This window comes from Macrobrachium rosenbergii, chromosome 56 (genome assembly GCF_040412425.1).
Source record: "Macrobrachium rosenbergii isolate ZJJX-2024 chromosome 56, ASM4041242v1, whole genome shotgun sequence".
Lineage (NCBI taxonomy): Eukaryota > Metazoa > Arthropoda > Malacostraca > Decapoda > Palaemonidae > Macrobrachium > Macrobrachium rosenbergii.
Genome location: NC_089796.1, coordinates 25,413,595 through 25,432,351, shown reverse-complemented (window position 1 = coordinate 25,432,351; position 18,757 = coordinate 25,413,595). Strand labels below are relative to the sequence as shown.

The 18,757-nt window shown below is 38.9% G+C and overlaps 1 protein-coding gene across 9 annotated transcripts in view; it reads left to right on the top strand.

The window, feature by feature from the left end:
- LOC136836060 (activin receptor type-2A-like) overlaps nt 1-18,757 on the top strand; it is a 282,286-nt gene that overhangs the window by 205,510 nt on the left and 58,019 nt on the right. For all 9 annotated transcript variants that reach the window (XM_067099957.1, XM_067099961.1, XM_067099966.1 and 6 more), the window contains one exon: nt 12,642-12,881. In XM_067099957.1, the coding sequence (XP_066956058.1) occupies nt 12,642-12,881 (240 nt within the window). The remainder of the gene's footprint in view (nt 1-12,641; nt 12,882-18,757) is intronic.

The window sequence follows — 18,757 nt, the reverse complement described above, 5'->3', positions numbered from 1 at the left end:
ATAAGGAATACTTTGCTATAAAAACGTCTTATAAAATTAAACGTGCTTTCTTTTTATACATTTTGTAATGCCCATACCACTTCACCAATGCAGAAAATAAAAATAAAATAATGACCAACTTATAAAACTAACATATAATCACACTTATCTCCTCCCTCCCCTCCAGCCTTTTCTTATCCTAATCCCCTCTAATCTCCATTATTCTCCAATTCTTTACTCTCTACATAATTCCTAATGCTTTCCCCAGAAACTCCAGCTTTGGTCAATACATCAGCTATTTGATGCTTTCCTCTTATCCATCTCACCTCACTTATTTCCCCAGATTCTATTGTTTCTCTTATTGCTGCAATATCAATTTTTAATCTCTTACTACTTACTCCAGTACTTGATTTTATTGCAGTCATTAGGGTTTTACTATCAGTTTTCACCAATGCTTCTAATTTTCTCCCTCCTACTATCTCTTCCCACAAATGTTTGAAATATATCAATCCTTCTATGGCCTCCCCCACACTCAGGACCTCTGCTTCAATGGTGGACTTTGCTACTCTTCTAGATTTTCTGGATTTCCACCATATGGGACTTCTCCTCTTACCATCTGTCAATGATATCACATAACCTAATTGAGTATGACCATCTTCATTATTCCCGAATGAAGCATCTGCATAGGCTTCCCAATAAATCTTTTCTTCTTCTGACTCACTTATTATCACTTCTCCCATTATGCTCTTAGTTTTTCTCACTATTTTGATCAGCTTTCACACATCTTGAGTCATTCCTTCTGTAAAAGCTTTACTTAATTCACAAACATCATATGGTATTTCTGGCATGTTATGTAGCGATACTCAATTCAGCTGTCCTACCACTGATCTATATTCTGTTAACTCCTTTTATCCTAATACTCTATTACCTGTAAATCTTCTGGCTTCTGGTTCTCTTATGCTCTACTGTTACTCCTATATACTTAAAACTTTTACTTTCTTGTTCTCGTACTTGCAATTTCCCTTTCAATTTCCCAATTGTTTCCTTTAAAAATCCTTCAGTTCCTCCATAGCAAAAATCATCTACATGTGTACATAAAATACCATTCAATTTATTGTCTTTCTTCCAAAAGAATATATTAGGAGGTTCTAATCTACTCCTCTCGCCTTTAAGCTCCTCCACCACTTTTACCACCTTACAATACCATGCCTTTGCTGCATCCATGAGCCCATAAGCAGTTTATTTCAATTTCCATATTCCACTCCAACCATCTCCACTAGGTGGTTTTAAATATACCTCGTTGTATTTCATCACCTTGTAGATATACAGTTTATACATCTAACGTATAACAGTTCCAATCTTTCAGTTTTATTACTGTCAAACAAAATTTTAAAATTTCGGCATTGCATGTAAGAGCATCTTTTTCCCATTCAGCCATTTGTCCTTCAAAACCTCTAGCTACCAATCTTGCGTTACATATCCTTCCCCCCCCCCCTTTTACCTTTTCAGTACTATCCATCTTTTAGATATAGCTCATCGTCCAGTGTCATTTACCTCCTCATATACCTTGTTTTCTCTCCAACTTTGCAGTATTTTTTCTTCAGTTTCAATTACACTTCTATTTTCAAATCCTAGCAAAACCTCTTCTTCATCTTCAATTTTTTCTACATGACTATAATCTCTTAAGTTAACCCATCCCTTGTCACCTGACTGAGAGTCTTCTAAATTGTATGAATCAGCCCAAGATTTGCTTGATCTTTTCCCTGCAAGACTCAATATAGTCCACTCTTCTACTTGTCCTGTATTTTTGTTTATAGCTCTAACTCTATTTCCCTTTTTGAATTTGGGTATCTCTTCTATTAACTTATCTTCTATTACCTCACTTTCTTCTGTTACTTCACTTTCCCCTTCATCTTCTAGCGTTTCCTCTGCCAAATCTCTTTCTATAGTCTCTTCTGTATCTGCATTCCTTCTCCAGCCAATTATCATCTTTCCTTCCTGCCCATCTATATTCCCTTCCTTTGATGCAAGGGATTCATCCTTCACAGTGTGTTTTGTCTATTTTAAGTATCTTCTCTTTTTCTGGTGATAGTCTTTGAATCCTAGTAACATGTATTCGTGTTACTTCTCTTAGAGAATCCCCATGTTTAACCACTACTGTTTTACCTGATACTTCCACAACCTGAACAGGTCCTCTCCATTCATTTTCATTTTCTCTTTATAGAATACCTCGTCTCCCAATACTGCTTCTTCAAATTTATGTTCTCTAACATTTTTGTTTAGAGCAATTCTTATTTTATTACAAGACTCATTTTTGCTAAACACTTCTCTGGCCTTATGCATTGCATTCAGTGTATCCCTTACTATGCTTTCTTCCATACCTTTCTCTCTGCTTGCAGGACTTGAACTTTCTTCTCCCATTAAATTAGGCAAAGAAGGCTTTTTCCCAAATACTAATTGGTTAGGGGAGAAACCACCATTATTTATTAAGCAGTTCCTAGCACTTGCTACCTATCTTAATGCTATGGACCAATCCACTTCCTCATCATCATTCATCTTTCTTAAGGTTTCTTTGATTATGCCTACTGTCTTTTCACACATTCCATTGCTCCATGGAGATTCTGATGCTGTGGCTAATACTTTAATATTCCATCTTAATGCCATCCTCCTCACTTTTTCATTTTGAAATTCTCCCCCATTGTTTGATATTTTAGAAGGTTCCCCAAATATAGCAAACCACCTTTCAAAAAGTGTCTTTATAATAGTTTCTGGTTTCTTGCCTTTTATCCAAAATGCCCGACAATACCTTGTTGCCATATCTACCATTACCAAGAACTTTCTCTCTTCTATCTCTCCCACATCCATTGCTACAGCTTGATTAAATGTCTTACTCCTAGAAAATCCCACTACTGGTTTAGCTGGGTTTCTTTTATATCTTTAACATACCTCACAACTTGCGATTAAGTCTGTTAGTTGCTTTTTTATTTCCTCTTTTTCCATCTCTCAAACCATCACTCCACTGTGCTGCTTCTGTCAGCTTCCATATTTTATCTCCACTTCTGTGGCCAAATTGTAGATGTAATTTCATCATTGCACCTTTAATTTCCCTTAGACTCTTTCCCTTCCAACCCTCCAATAATAATAATTCTACCTTCATCCTCAAAATTGGTATTCTTAAATGGCCCTGTCTGTCTTCCCTTAACTTTACCGTCATTTCCCTTAATATTTCTATTTTAACACAAATCTCTTAAATGTATGGTCATCCCCATTTTACTCATGGTTTTCTTACCTATTAACCATGGTACATCACCCTGCAAAATTTCTGTCTTCAAATAAAACTTATTGTTTTTCAATATCACCGTTATTTCCATTACTTCTTTTAACTTGTATGATGACTCACGGAAATTAAATACTTTATTAGACTCTTTCTTAGAATCATTCATTCTCCTCAACTCTTCCTGATTCAAACCCACAACAAGGTGTGCTAGTCACAATTCCCCACAAACTGTTGACTTACATCCTGTGTCTAAAATTGCATCAACCTCTTCCCAAGATTCTTCTTCTATTTTGCTAACTTCTAAATAAACTTTTTCTTCTCCTTGTCCAGTTTCTGATTTCTTCTTCTTTTGAAAATTCTGAGGACAATCTCTGGCCCAATGCCATTCAATTTGCATATAGCACACAGTGTTACTTTCCCCTCTCTGTTTAAAGGATTTCTTCCACCTCTGCCTCGATTCACCTTTCCCTGATATCTTTGGTTTTTCCACCCTTTCCCAAAATTCGCACAACCTTCTGATCCCAACCATTCCCCCTCCTCTTTATTCCCTAATCCCTCAAATATTCTTTTCATTATTTGTGACACTGTTTTATATTCCAACTTTTCTCGACCACAAGCTGCTAATACCATTTGTTTTTGATCTTCTGTGAGATTCGATTGTTCTAGTACATGAAAACCTTTTGCTTCCCCTGCAAGCATGCTTTTCCGTAGTGCCCTACTACACTCTGACTCTTCCTTTTCATACCTAATTATAAAATCTCTCATCTTTTCACTAGATTCTCTTTGTATTTTAAAATAGTTTTTTATTTTACTGTAATTTTCCATTAACGTATCTTTTAGATACACTTCATCTAGTTTGGATAGGATTATCTTTGAACCCTCTCTATCCTTAAGTTCATCTCTATCTATTCCTTCTCTTACTTCTAAAGCTTTTCCTTTTAAGCTCATTCTTCTCTCTATCCCCGGGTATTTCACTTCCTCTCCACACACCACAAGCCAATCTTCGACTTGTCCTCTCCATCCTTTATAATCGCCGTGTGCCCCGCTAAATCCCAGACAGTCTCTTCATTTCATCTCCCAAAGTTTACCATCAGATCCATCTATTTTTAACGAACCACGCTCTGCTACCACTTGAAAATTTTGCTAGCCTAACCTGTCCTTAAATGATTCAATCATGTGATCCATTCACCTGTTCACGTTGTTCTTTTTTCACTATGCAATCCAGCTTATGACAACAAAAACCACAAAACAGATTCAGAGAGCTCTGTGTACCCTGCCACCATTTGTTCAACACTCCTGCCCGCGTTTGTTTACATTTTTCTCCCTCCCACCATTTTCGTCCTATGACGTCACAAAAACATACTTTTTAAACATAAGGAATGCTTTGCTATAAAAGCGTCTTATAAAATTAAACGTGCTCTCTTTTTATACATTTTGTAATGCCCATACCACTTTACCAATGCAGAAAATAAAAATAAAGTAATGACTAACTTATAAAACTAACATATAATCATTCCCTGCTGTAACACTGGGACCAGGTGTGGATGATTTTCTTTCACGACATTTCGCCAGTTAGTTTCACTTACACTCGATTCACCCGAATCACTTCTTTTTGTTACGGTAAAGTACCTCTCAGTGACACTTGCTTTTTACAATTTTTTAGCACTGTAAAGGTAACTCATCCCCACATCATGAAACACACTGGTACCGCATTCAGCTTCTGCGTGCCTGGATTGCTTGTTTAACCCTCTAACGCCGAGCCTCTATTTACAAAAGTGTCTGTCGTATGCCGGCGGCGTTTGGGAGTTAGCGCCGAAGCGGAAAAAAAGTTTTTTTTTTTTTAAATCACAGCACGCTTAGTTTTTAAGATTGAGTTCATTTTTGGCTCCTCTTTTTTTTGTCATTGCCTGAAGTTTATTATGCAACCATCAGAAATGAAAAGAATATCATTATCATATATAAATATTGAAATATATGACAGATTGAAAAAAAGTCATAATTGTATACAAATCACGTTGTGAGCAAAACGGTTAAAGCTAACGAGTTATTTTTTTTTTCTTTGTATTGTACACTAAATTGCGATGATTTTGGTATATAACAAATTGTAAAAAGATCAAAGCAACACAGAGAAAATATCACAAAATGATGCATGAATTCGTAACACGTGGACGTAAATAAAAGTTTTTTTAAAAAATTCACCATAAATTGAAATATTGTGCTAGAGACTTCCCGTTTGTTGAAAAATGAAGGTAATTGATTGAATATTACTATACTGTAAGTGTTTTAGCTTACAATTGCAGTTTTCGACCATTTCGGTCGAGTTAAAGTTGACCGAAGTTAGTATTTATCGTGATTTATATGAAAATATTTCAAAACTGATGAAAGCTACAACCATGAATTATTTTTTGTTGTATTCTACATGAAATTAGCACATTTTCATATATAAAAGTTTATGTAATGACTAATATAAAAAAGCGGTGCAAACATTACGACAACGTGATGAAAGAATTTCTGAGATGTTTGGCGAGTTACCGCATGGACGTAAGGAAAAAGTTTTTTTTTTTTTTTTCAAAAATTCACCATAAATCGAAATATTGTGCTAGAGACTTCCAATTTGTTGCAAAATGAAGGTAAATGATTGAATATTACTAGAATGTAAGAGTTTTAGCTTACAATTGCGTTCTTCGACCATTTCGGTAGAGTTAAAGTTGACCGAAGGTTGAAAATTTGGCACTTATCGTGATTTATATGAAAATATTTCAAAATTGATAAAAGCTACAACCATGAGTTATTTTCTGTTGTATTCTACATGAAATTGCGCACATTTTAATATATAAAAGTTTATGTAACGACTAATGTAAAACGGTGCAAACATTACGACAAAGTAATGAAAGAATTTTTGAGATGTTTGGCCGAGTTACCGGGCACAGATGTAAGGAAAAAAGTTTTTTTTTTTTTTTTTTCTCTCTCTCTCCAAAAATTCACCATAAATCGAAATATTGTGCTAGAGACTTCCAGTTTGCTGCAAAATGAAGGTACATGATTGAATATTACTAGAATGTAAGAATTTTAGCTTATAATTGCGTTTTTTTACCATTTCGGTCAAGTTAAAGTTGACCGAAGGTTGAAATTTTGGCAGTTATCGTGATTTATATGAAAATATTTCAAAACTGATAAAAGCTACAACCATGAGTTATTTTCTGTTGTATTCTACATGAAATTGCGCACATTTTCATATATAAAAGTTTATGTAATGACTAATATAAAACGGTGCAAACATTACGACAACGTGACGAAAGAATTTCTGGCGCGGACGTAAGGAAAACGTTTTTTTCAAAAATTCACCATAAATCGAAATATTGTGCTAGAGACTTCCAGTTGGTTGCAAAATGAAGGTAAATTATTGAATATTACTGGAATGTAAGAGTTTTAGCTTACTATTGCGGTTTTTTACCATTTTGGTCGAATCAAATTTGACCGAATGTTGAAATTTTGGCACTTATCGTGATTTATATGAAAATATTTCCAAACTCATAAAAGCTACAACCAAGGGTTGTTTTATTGTTGTATTTTACATGAAATTGCGCACATTTTCATATATAAAACCTTATGTAACGGCTAATATAAAGGTGCAAAAGTTACGACAAAATGACGAAAGAATTTCTGAAATTTTCGGCCGAGTTACCCGCGGACGTAAGTAGTTTTTTTTTTAAATTCATCATAAATCGAAATATTGTGCTAGAGACTTCCAATTTGTTGCAAAATGAAGGTAAATGATTGAATATTACTAGAATGTAAGAGTTTTAGCTTACAATTGCATTTTTCGACCATTTCGGCCAAGTCAAAGTTGACCAAAGGTTGAAATTTTTTGTAGTCGACGTACAGTACGTCCACTTGGCACCCAACAGACAATTTTAGTCGACGTACGATACGTCCAGTCGGCGTTTAAGGGTTGAATGACTTCCTTTTGAAAAGTTATTTGATCTCTCTTTCCTTTTCTTACTTGCATTCTTTACTTATTACTTATTTGTATGCAAAATCCTCATGTGTAATGGATTATAATTTTAAATTCTGCCATTTGCAAACAGTAAGTTGATGTGTTGCCGCATAATTATCTCCTCCTTGCACTCGGATCTTGGATCCAAGAGTAAAAAACATGTTGACAATCATACAAGCGTGGGGGATTTTCACATCTGCCGGACGCTGATTCTCTCTCTCTCTCTCTCTCTCTCTCTCTCTCTCTCTCTCTCTCTCTCTCTCTCTCTCTCTCTCTCTCTCTCTCTCTCTCTCTCTCTCTCTCTCTCTCTCTCTCAACATACAAGCACACGGACACACACTAGGACACTCGCCCACTATTGATTCCTTTGCTTTTCCTCACGGACACACACTAGGACACCCGCCCACTAGTGATTGGTTTTCCTTCCAAAATGTGAATAAAATTGATTTTATCAAGCTTTGCCTACTGCAACCATTTCACTTTCCTTAAGGGGATCCAGTCTCTCCTCCCTCAATCCTGGCCAACTGCACACCATTTTCCATCTAACAGCTCATAAATCGAATTTTTAGTTCATACACGGAAACAAAATTTTTTGAAAATTTTACTTTGTATAACAAAAATGCAAATAATGAATCAATTGTATGCCGAGGAACCACAGTATCTACAAGATCAGATTGTCTTGATAGAAAGCTTTATCATCTCAGTGCTGTATGCTGTAGGCTAACCACAGTGCTTGATGCCTAAGCTAATTTTGTTCAGCTACATACCAACTCCCAGAACAGAACTGGTTTGTATATGGAGGATTACCTTTATAGGGATTTTATGCACCAAAAATCTGGAAGACAAAAAGGCAGTAAGAAAAATATTAATTGAAAGTGTTTTCCCTGCCGTAGAAGGTGCTAAGATCTGTATGGTAATCTACTATAAGAACATGAAGATTGGTCAACTACCTCTCAACAGTAACCCCATGCCCCAGAGACATCATTTAAGAGTAGTAGTATTTGAACATATTTACCTAGTGGAAGGATGCCACAACTCATGTTATCTTGATGACTAGTACCATTAGAAGCCAAGTGTTCCTTCTGCTTCCTTTAAGAAGGGGCAATTTCCAATCATTAGTAGCAAAATTATAGTAAAAGACCCAAAAGAGAAGAGCTTCTTAAAAGCATAAAACTTGAAACGCCAAGCACCAAACTGCCAAGACCTGTGCCTTCTCAAGCACTGCATATACTGGACAATGAGCCATACAAAAATAATTAAAAACCTATTTCTCCCTACTACGATAAGGAGAAATATAAGAAATCACTTTGTGCCAGACACTGACAAGTGAGAGAAGAGAAGAGGGGGAGGGGGACACAAGATGTCATCTTATCTGAGTGGACTATCATAGTAGTCATATCAATAGGGGCTACCCAGAAAATATCAAATAGACCAAGATGATGTATCTTCATTTGCTCACCTTTTAATAATAATAAAATTGTCATAATTGTTGCTTGGGGAATGGTGATCGCTGTGTGCAGAGAATTCTGGTCAATAGTAATGGCGGATATTCATACAACAGCAAATGTAAAGTTTTTTAAACAAATCAAATACGATGATACCTTGGTACTCGTCGTTGATTGGTTCCAGAAGGCATGGCGAGTGCTGAAGACGAGTACCAAACAAATTTTTCCCATAAAGAATAATGTAAAATTAATTAATTTGTACCAGACCACCCCAGAAAGTGGTGTTCTATAATCCATTTTATATAATGAAAGGCTTGTATTTTACTTTTACAACATAATTGTAAATAATTAGGTGTACTGTATAAAGTAACTTCATTTTACCTTTTGTTTTTTTCATGAAACATGGCCTCGGAAACACTTCCACTAGGTAGCTTTTTTCATTTATCCAGATCAACAATAATAGTGTTCAAGACCTCTGTCTCTCGGAGTTTTGTTTCCTGTAACAACATCCACAGCTTTAATTGCTTCTTTATTTTTACGATGGTGTAAATCTTACTGATTTTTTTTCTTTTGTGGAGGACAGAACGTTGTCCTAAGTTGTGAGATCGACGAAATTTAATGCTGTTTATAATTCTACTTAATGAGAAAATTCACATGTTTACTGTATATACTTACATATGCGACTTTCCGAAGCAGTTGTTAATTGAATTTAAGGGTGATGCATCATACTGGAGCTACAAGATGTGTGTACGAAATGTTGATCATGGTTATGCTGTTACACCAATAGTAACCATTTGCAAAAGTCAAATAGTACACTTGTATTTAATGTTAAATTGAATAAAACTGTTGTTTTATTTAATGCTTTCAATTATACTGTATGTATTATTGTCATGTTATCGTATTATTAAACATGAACAGTGCAATCATGCGCTGTTTGAATTCTGGTATGTTTACATTAGCAAAAATATCATCATTGCTCTTATTTTTAAATATGTAATTTGGTTTGTAATTGTCAAAACTGGGCTAAAACTACAGCTTAACTTTATTTATAAATACAGTAAATTTTAAATTAAGCTGAGGTGTGATTGCGTCGGTTCCGGACACTGCTTTCGCCTATTCCTAAACGTTTTGCACATTAGTGATGCAGCTTATATTCAATACTAAACTTTCTTGAGATCTTTTTCTCCTTTGAGTGAAAGATTAACAAAAGTTACTTTATTTTTACGTTTGGAAGGCACCATTGAGAATTGGCAAATTTGTAATCAAGTTGTTAAGTGTATGCAACTCTTAATAAACTTACAATAGTTATGGTAACTAACATCGGCAAACTGCTGTTTCACGATTCGGTTGTTTATGTCAGTCCTTGCTGCTGTTTATGTCAGTGTTTTACATGACATAGTAAGTGGTTTTTGATTATAAGAAATACTGTAGTGGTTAACTATTAGACAAGCCATAAGTTTAACAAACCTGGTTTAATGTATGACGATTTGTATTTAGTCTACAAAGTGTAAGCCTATTGATTAGTCACATACTAACTTAGATGCAAACATTCATTATCAGTGGTACAAGTGTATTGTGACAGGCACAGTTAACCTTGCCCAGAATGTTCTACTGAAAATAAAACTCGCCCCAGGGCCATAATGTACTCTGCAAAATAATAGGAAAAAAAATTACACACACACACACACAATGTAGGCCTGTTAATTAGTCAAATACTACAGTAAACCCCCTTCATTCATGTTCTCACAATTTGTGGACTTTTTTGTCGAGAAATATTCACTAATTAATATATTTTGATGTTGTTTTCATGACTAAGTACATTTCTTATGATAAAAAATTATTAATTTTCAAATTTTTAGATTAATAAGATTAAATATAAATATAATAATAATAATACTGTAAGATTAAATAGTATGTAATAAGATGAAATAATACAGAACTCAAAGACAGAGAGAAACAGATGGTAAAAAACTGGTTTCCTCCCCTCCATTCAGGGGAACAGTTTATCTCTCTCTCATTCTCCCTTCCTATCTGTTTCCTCTCTCTCTCTCTTTCTCTTACAGAGATGAGAGAATTTTTATGGTATGTTTGTTTTGTATGATAAATAAATGGTTTACCAAATAATAAGTACTAATTTTCAAATACTAATAAGATTATTAAGATCTATTGTAATAATAATAATATACTGTAATTACAACATTTATGCATTTCTATAGTAAGTTATGAAAAATTTTAAGTAAAGAAATTTCAACCCTGCTCTTTTCCTGAGTCTTGGAGCTTGGAGGGGAGGGTGAACCTGTCAAATATGTCAAATTACTGGACATTTCTGACCAAGGGTAGGAAGATGCAGCCACAACATGATCAAATCAATCTCTCTCTCTCTCTCTCTCTCTCTCTCTCTCTCTCTCTCTCTCTCTCTCTCTCTTGCCAAAGGGTAGAATGTGAGAAATAGATAGGTAAATAGAAAAGTTTCTCTCTCTCTCTCTCTCTCTCTCTCTCTCTCTCTCTCTCTCTCTCTCTCTCTCTCTCTCTCTCTCTCTCTCTCTCTCTCTCTCTCTGGAAAGATACTGCTAATTTGAGTCTCTTTAACCAGTTGGTATTAACAAATATGCACACTGTATGTGTGCATAGTGTTTTAAAAATGCCTAGTATGTAAAGGTAATACATCTTTGAAAGACAAAAACAAATGTAAATTTTTTGTTGTCAGTTGCTTAAAGAGAAATGAATTAACATTCCTAGAGCGATTAGAGAGATAAATCTCTCTCTCTCTCTCTCTCTCTCTCTCTCTCTCTCTCTCTCTCTCTCTCTCTCTCTCTCTCTCTCTCTCTCTCTCTCTCTCTCTCTCTCTCTCTCTCGTGCCAGCTGTCTGAATACAAATTAGTGGTAACTCTTATCTTTCTGATTTGATGTATAGATGACTTTGAAATGACATTTGAAGAATATAATTTCAAAAATTAATACAGTAATACGATAATAATTTAAAGTTTATTTGATGTAGGATGATACTTTTAAGTGTACGTTTGGTGTTTGAACATTCAAGATAGGCAGTTATAAGCATTTTCAGAGGGGGGTTCTAAGTATTTGTGGATATTAATTATGCACAGGGGTGTCTGGAACACTTCTCCCACAGATACGGGGCGTTTACTGTAACTTAGATGCAAACATTCATTATAGACGGTATGAGTGAAAATGTGACAGGTACAGTAAACCTACCCTAGAATGTTCTACCGAAAATAGAACTCTTCCCAGAGCTATAATGTACTGTATGCAAAAAATATTCTTGTGTATATTGTGCATGACACACACACACACACACACACACACACACACACACACACACACACACACACACACACACACACACACACACACACACACACACACACACACACAAAAGGTTAGAATGGACTGAGAGGGATTCACAGTGACTGAGAGTTACTCTTCGACTATAATGCTGAGCTCTTTGTTTGGTATGAAAGAGGTACCAGTGCATCATGGCTTCTTGAGACAAACGTATTAGCTTGTACGACGAGTACCAAGACTTTTTTTTTTCCAAAGTGTGTGTAGTAAAGAATTCCTTGAGTTCTGAAGCCAATGAGTACTGAGTTATCACTGTAAAAAAGTCAGAATCTTTCATTTTTGGCTTACTCAGTTATTAAATTTTCAAAGAACTGAAATTTATTTAAGAAAGATTTAAATAATGGTATTGAAGACAAGTCCTTCAGACTAGCTGTTTGGAAATCAAGTTTATTGACTTTGCGGTCTGATTGATTAAACTACCAAATAAAAGTGAAAGTTCTAATTGCAATAAGAATAAAATTAATGATATTTAGGGAAGCGGTAGGCTTTGAAAGTGCCATCAGCGTGTTCCCCTAAAGTTTTTTGTCACTTGTAAATCAAAAGATTTTTTATCAAAATTAATAATGAATTTGTTTCCCTCCAGGCTAACTTAGTGACCTGGGCTGAGCTCTGTAAAATTGGTGAATCCATGGCCAGGGGATTGATGTACCTGCATGAAGAGCAGCCAGCAACCAAATGTGAAGCACTCAAACCTTCAATTGCCCACCGTGACTTCAAGAGCAAGAATGTACTCCTGAAGGCTGATTTATCTGCATGCATTGCTGACTTTGGTCTGGCACTTGTCTTCCATCCAGGACAGTCAGCTGGTGATACTCATGGACAGGTTTGCCACTATTTGTGTGCCTAATTTATCTATCTATCAACCTGTATTTTATAGTTTTAGGTACAGATATGTTTTTCAAAGCAGAAGTGTCTAGACCCCCTTGATGGGAGGAAATACCGTCTGAATGGTTATGAGCCTTTCTTGCAGAGACCAGAGATAACTGCACTTTTCTAATATGTAGGGTGCTGTGAACAAAAAAATAACATTCCATATCCTCCCTCACTGTGAATGTTACTACAGGGGGTTTTCTTACCAAGCCTTGTGTGGATATTGTAAAAAACTGAGAAAGGATGCAGCATTAAATTTCAGGGTTTTGCTTGTACACAGTGCAGAAGTGAAGAAAAATGTGATGCTTGATTTGTGTAAGGCAAGAATGAAAGTGATTGAGTCATGGTTAGTTTAAAAGAGTAGAGGTGGGGAAGGGGTAGTGCTTGTAGTATCAGGAAGTCCATTAGTGGCTTAGAAAATACTAATTGTTTGGTTTTGTGAGTGGGTGACGGAATACAAATTTGTTATTTTTGTGAATGGATGAAAGAATAAGAAATTTTTGGTTGTGTGAATGGGTTAGAATATACAAATGTGTTAGTTTGAGATCCATATGTTTCAGATTTAATGTTGCAGGAGAAAAAAAAAAGTGATTTTGATGAAAAAATGTAAATAGTAATTAGATGTTGGATGAAATTCGGTCTGGTTAAAAACATGGAAGGAAATAGTAAATTTACGTGTTAGCTATTACACCACTTCACTCTTCTTTCCTGGGCCTTCTTTGATAGCTCTACAACTTTAATAGTTCCCTGTGTTATTTCATTCTTGATTGTGTCTATTTTTTTGTCACCCCACACATCCATGTAAGCAGTTTCATCTCTACCACATCCAATTTCTTCTTTTGTGCTCTTTTTACCGTCCATGTTTCAGCTCCATATATCAAAGTTAGCCTCACTACTTTCTTATAAACACCTCCGTTAACCTTTATGTTGATTTTGCAGTCACACAAGACACCTGACTTCTTTCTCCAATTTTTTCATTCAACCTGCGCTCTGTATTGTTTTCCATATCAGTGTCTTGATATTGATTTTCATTGAACCTTACGTTTTCAGTCTTCTTTCTGTTGATCTTTAATCCTCTGCCTTCCAGTACCTTCCTCCATTGCTCTAGTTTTTACTCCACTACCCTGCTTCAGTGGTGGTTGATCTTTTATACCTTCAGATAACACATCCATAATTAGGTAAAAAAGATATGGATTTAAAGTAGATCCCTGATGCAAAACCAACTCTCACAGATATACATTCAGTTAAGCCAACAGTGCTTCTAACCTGCATTTTTGCTCCATCATACATATCTTGGACTAACCTCACATACTTCTCCGGTGTTCCCTTTGTTCACATGCACCTCCAAACCTCTTGGCATGGGACTCTATCATATGCCTTTTCCAGATCTATGAGTACTATGTGCAGTCCTTTCTGCTTTTCCTGGTGTTTTTCCATCTGTTGTAGGGCAAACACTGCATCTGTCATTCCTCTTCCAGGCATGAAACCCAAACTGTTCTTCACCTTCAGATGTATCTTTCCTAACCCTTTGATCCATTGTTCTTGACCAGATTTTCATGGTATGAGACATTAGCTTTATTCCTCTGTAATTTGCAAAATCCTAGATGTTACCCTTCTCTTTATAGATAGGCACAATAAAGCTTTCTCTCCATTCTTTTGGTATGTTTTCCTGACTATATTTTCTTTGCTTGTTCTCATAGTATGTCTATTCTTCCTTCACCCATACCCTTCCGCACTTCTGCAGGAATTCCGTCTGGTCCTTCCTACATGTCCATTCGTGTCATCACCAAATAATCTCTCTTTTGTTGGTATTTCACTCAGTTGTTCCATCTTCTCCCAGAATGCCACTTTCTCAGCTTCTTCACACCCTGCATAAGGGGCTTAGGCACTCATGATGTAGACTATTTTTCTGTCTAGGCACAGTTCCACAACCATTGATATGTTACTTGCTCTTTTCACGGTGATTTTTTTTTTTTTTTTATAGGCTGTTTGATAGAATTGTTCCCACTCCATTTTTACCTTCGTTATTTGCTCCACTATAAATTAGTTTATATCCTCATCCCAGATTTCTTGCTTTATCTCCCCTCCATCTAGTCCCCTGCACACACACAATGCTTATCTTTCTTCTCTCCTTCAGATCCGCTATCTCTCTTCCCTTTTCCAGTCATTGTCCCCGCATTCCATCCCTTTTCCAGTTATTGTCCTCACACTCAAAGTACCAGCTCTCAAAGCTAACACCTTCTTCCTTCTCCTCATTCTTCTCCTTTGGGCTCAATTCTTTAACTGGGGGTGCTCACCACCCAGCAGCCCTTGCCCATTTATCACGGGGCAGGCGAGGCCCCTGTGCATCGTCTACTGGGACGCCCTAGCACTGTCCAATTTCTGATGAAAGTCCACTACCATATTTGGTTTGTTCCTACACGAATACAAACCATTGTTCTTCACATAGGAATTACCTTCAGTGCAAGCTGGAGCAGGCTATTCTACACAACAAGGTTTTTCGGTAGTTGAACTACCAGTGGGAGGGGTGAGGGATACCCTCACCACCTCCATTTGCTGAGTCGCGTATCCACTTACCCTATAGCTTTTGCACAGAGCGGACGTGTTCTCGCCTTCCTCTGCCCAAATGGTTGCTGGCTGTTTCTACCTGCACTTCATCCTGGTGTTTTGTCTATTTGATATATTGTTATTCATGGGTATCATGCAAACCTAAGAATTATCTAAACCTTGCCCAAGTGTGGAGAGTGACATTGCAATTGCTTTCTTTCACCCTTCAGAGTAGACCCGCACACAGTTTGTACCAAATGCCTAAAAAATGTATGTTCAATAACTGATACGTGCTCTGAGTGTTGTAATTGGTCACCGGAGCAATGGATGAGGTTCACTGGAAAGAGAATTCCAAAGCTTCTCACTGTCCTCCTAGGGGTAGTCTCCTCCGAAGACGTCGGGTAGCTCCTTGTCTCTTACCATGTGATTCCGTTCCGCTGCATTTTCATCAAAGGAGGGAAATTACTCCTCCACATTCCCCTGGTGCTTCAGCAGTGGGGGAGCTCATATGGAAGAGTGGGAACCTGTCTCAAGCTCTTGAGGGCTTCCTCCGTTTGCTCAGGAGGGGAACATTCTTCCCCTGGCAAAAGGAGGCAGCCTCTGATATTCCATCTTTTTCAGGTTTGGGGAAGATTGGAAAGACTAGGTATTCCAGGGGAACCATCGGTGCGGGGCTTGATTGCACACCTTAAGGCCTCCAACATCAACACACCGTCTGGTGTCGCCCGATGCTAAGAATCTCCTGGCAGAGTTAATGAAGAGATACAAATGTGAGAGGGCGTCAAGGAAGAGGCCCCGTTCCCCCTCACCGTTGTCAGTATCTTCTCCATCTGCTCTCATCTCCTCTCATTCCCCTTCTGAGGGTCCCATTAGGTGGACAGACCTGAAGAAGAGAAGGGTGGCGGTTCTAGACCACGAGAAGGCCATTGGGCCTCTCACGGCATGTCTTTTTCTATGGAAGAAGCACGAAGATCTCTCTCTGTCTCTCGACAGGGGACCCGTGTCTTGGGTGTCCCTGAACATCCGAGGCGCGGAATACGACTTTCCTGTTCCAGGCTATGGGCCCTGCATCTCTGGTCTCTCTGGACACCTGAGGTGCCGTGGAAGGTGCCTTGCCCCTGTTCCAGGACAGGGGACCTGCATCTCGAGGTCTCTCTGGGCACCTGAGGCACGCAGTACATTTTTTCCCGTTCCAGGATGGGGGACCCGCATCTCGGGGGGTCCTTGGGCATCAGAGACATGAAAGCAGCTGTCCTGGGAGCAGCCATGACACTGCTTACTCCCAGGGTATCAGTACCAGAGGCTCCCGTCCAAGGACAGGGGCCCATGTCTCCGGTGTCTCCGGAATCCAAGGTGCGGAATACAACTCTTCCCCCGTCCCAGGATGGGTGACCCCCATCTCGGGTCTCTGGACACCCAAAGTGCGGAATGCACCTTTCCCCTGTCCCAGGACACGGAAACAGCCGTGACATGGCTGACAGCCAGGGCACTGATACTAGACATCTCGCATGCCCTGTAAAGAACCTTCTTATGTACAAGAGCTCCAAGGTTCCGACCTGGAGGCTCATTCCCATCAGGGTAGCAGCGCCATCCGCTGCACATGCCTGTGCCCCGGTCGATCTGCACTCATGGGTCTGCTTGACTCTTGCCCCTGAAGGTTCTTATCCTTGGCTCCAATGGACCCATGCTGCTACAATAACCGTACATGGTCCCCAGACCAAGACAAGGCCTACAGGGAGACCGTGGATGTGCAATGTGCAGACACTGCTCCCACCCCAGAGACGCGGAATCAGTGTGTGGCTCTCGCTAGCCATGCCTTGGATGATCGGAGGATCGGGTCGCGACACCGACCATAGGGTTCGCATGCTTGACAGAGAAAGTCCTACACATCGTTGGAACAGACCATGGTCTTGCTCAGCGCGGAGCGAGTGAATCTGCTCTCCTCAGGATAGCTTTTGCGAGGACGTGTGTGCTCTCCCAGGGACAACCCCCCCTTTCACCTTAGTGTGAGGGGAGTTCTCTCAGACCCATATATTGATCGTCACCGTGGATGGACAATCGCTCATGGCCTTCCTCTCCTGCCAAGGCTGCGACCTCTGGCAGATCAACGAAGGGTGTTAGGCCCCTTTCACTGGTTCCTTCAACCTCCTGGGACTATACAAGTGCTTAGGTGTCAGAGAGGGCTCTTAAAGAGAGAGCAACTCAGGAGGACTCTTGACTTGGAAGATCCTCTTCCCAAGGACGAGGATAACTCTTGAGCTGCGTGTTTCTACATCAAGATTGTTAAACCGATTCATCAGTACAACAATCTCGGGGACAAGATCTTGGCTGCCGATGAAGTTGCTCCTTTGGGCCTCGAAGCCCTGGCCGAGCCCCGCAGGGAATCTTTACCATCGATAGAGCTACCATGGTCAAAGCTTGCAGAATCAGTCCTGGGTCAGGCGAGTTCTCGTCTCTGGAAAGGAGAACTCATTTTGTTCCAGCCACTTGTTTAAGATGCTTCCTCCACCACTCCTTCGTCAGATGAAATTTTACATACCCTCAGAAAGGTCAATCCTGCCTGCACAGATCCAGGCCTATCGCTGGTGCAGCTCTGTGCAGAAAACATCTCCTCTTGCACCGGGAGTCTGCGACAAGCAGTCTCTTGGATCAACTGTTGGTCTACAACAGTAGCCGAGATTATCACTTCCTCTTTGTCACTCCCCAACAAGGAAATGACTAGCCTTATCAGACTGTTCCTATCTGGAGGTACGGCCATTGCCTAGCCCACCAGACAGCTAACCTGTGGAGAAACTTTATTCTTAAGAGATGAGATGCACCTCTCTGATGAGTTATGAAGTTTGTAAGTCCCAAATCATCAGTCTTAATATTGAAGAATGGACCTTTGCTGGGTTCTGCTTCTCTCTTTGACAGAGAGCAAGCAGAAGTTGCAGTGGATCGTCGAAGGGCCGATCGCAACAACCGCCTCGTCCACTGGGCATCGGCAGAGACCTCAGGGCCTTCACATACCGCTGCATTCCAACCTTTGGGTCAAGCTGATCCTTTCTCTGCAGGTCCCAGGAATGTACAAAATCCTAAGGCCCCTAACAAGTATACCCAGCCTTCTTTGGCCCCCGTCAGGAAGGGTGCAAAGCAGCAGCCCTCTCGGTCCTCGGCCCGCCCAGGGAGAAGTAGTAGGGAGAATAGAAGGGAGAAGGACGTTAGGGAAGGCATTCCCCTCCACATGCTGCCACTAGTGGGTGGGTGCCTTTCAAGCCTATTGGGCAACATGGCAGCGACATG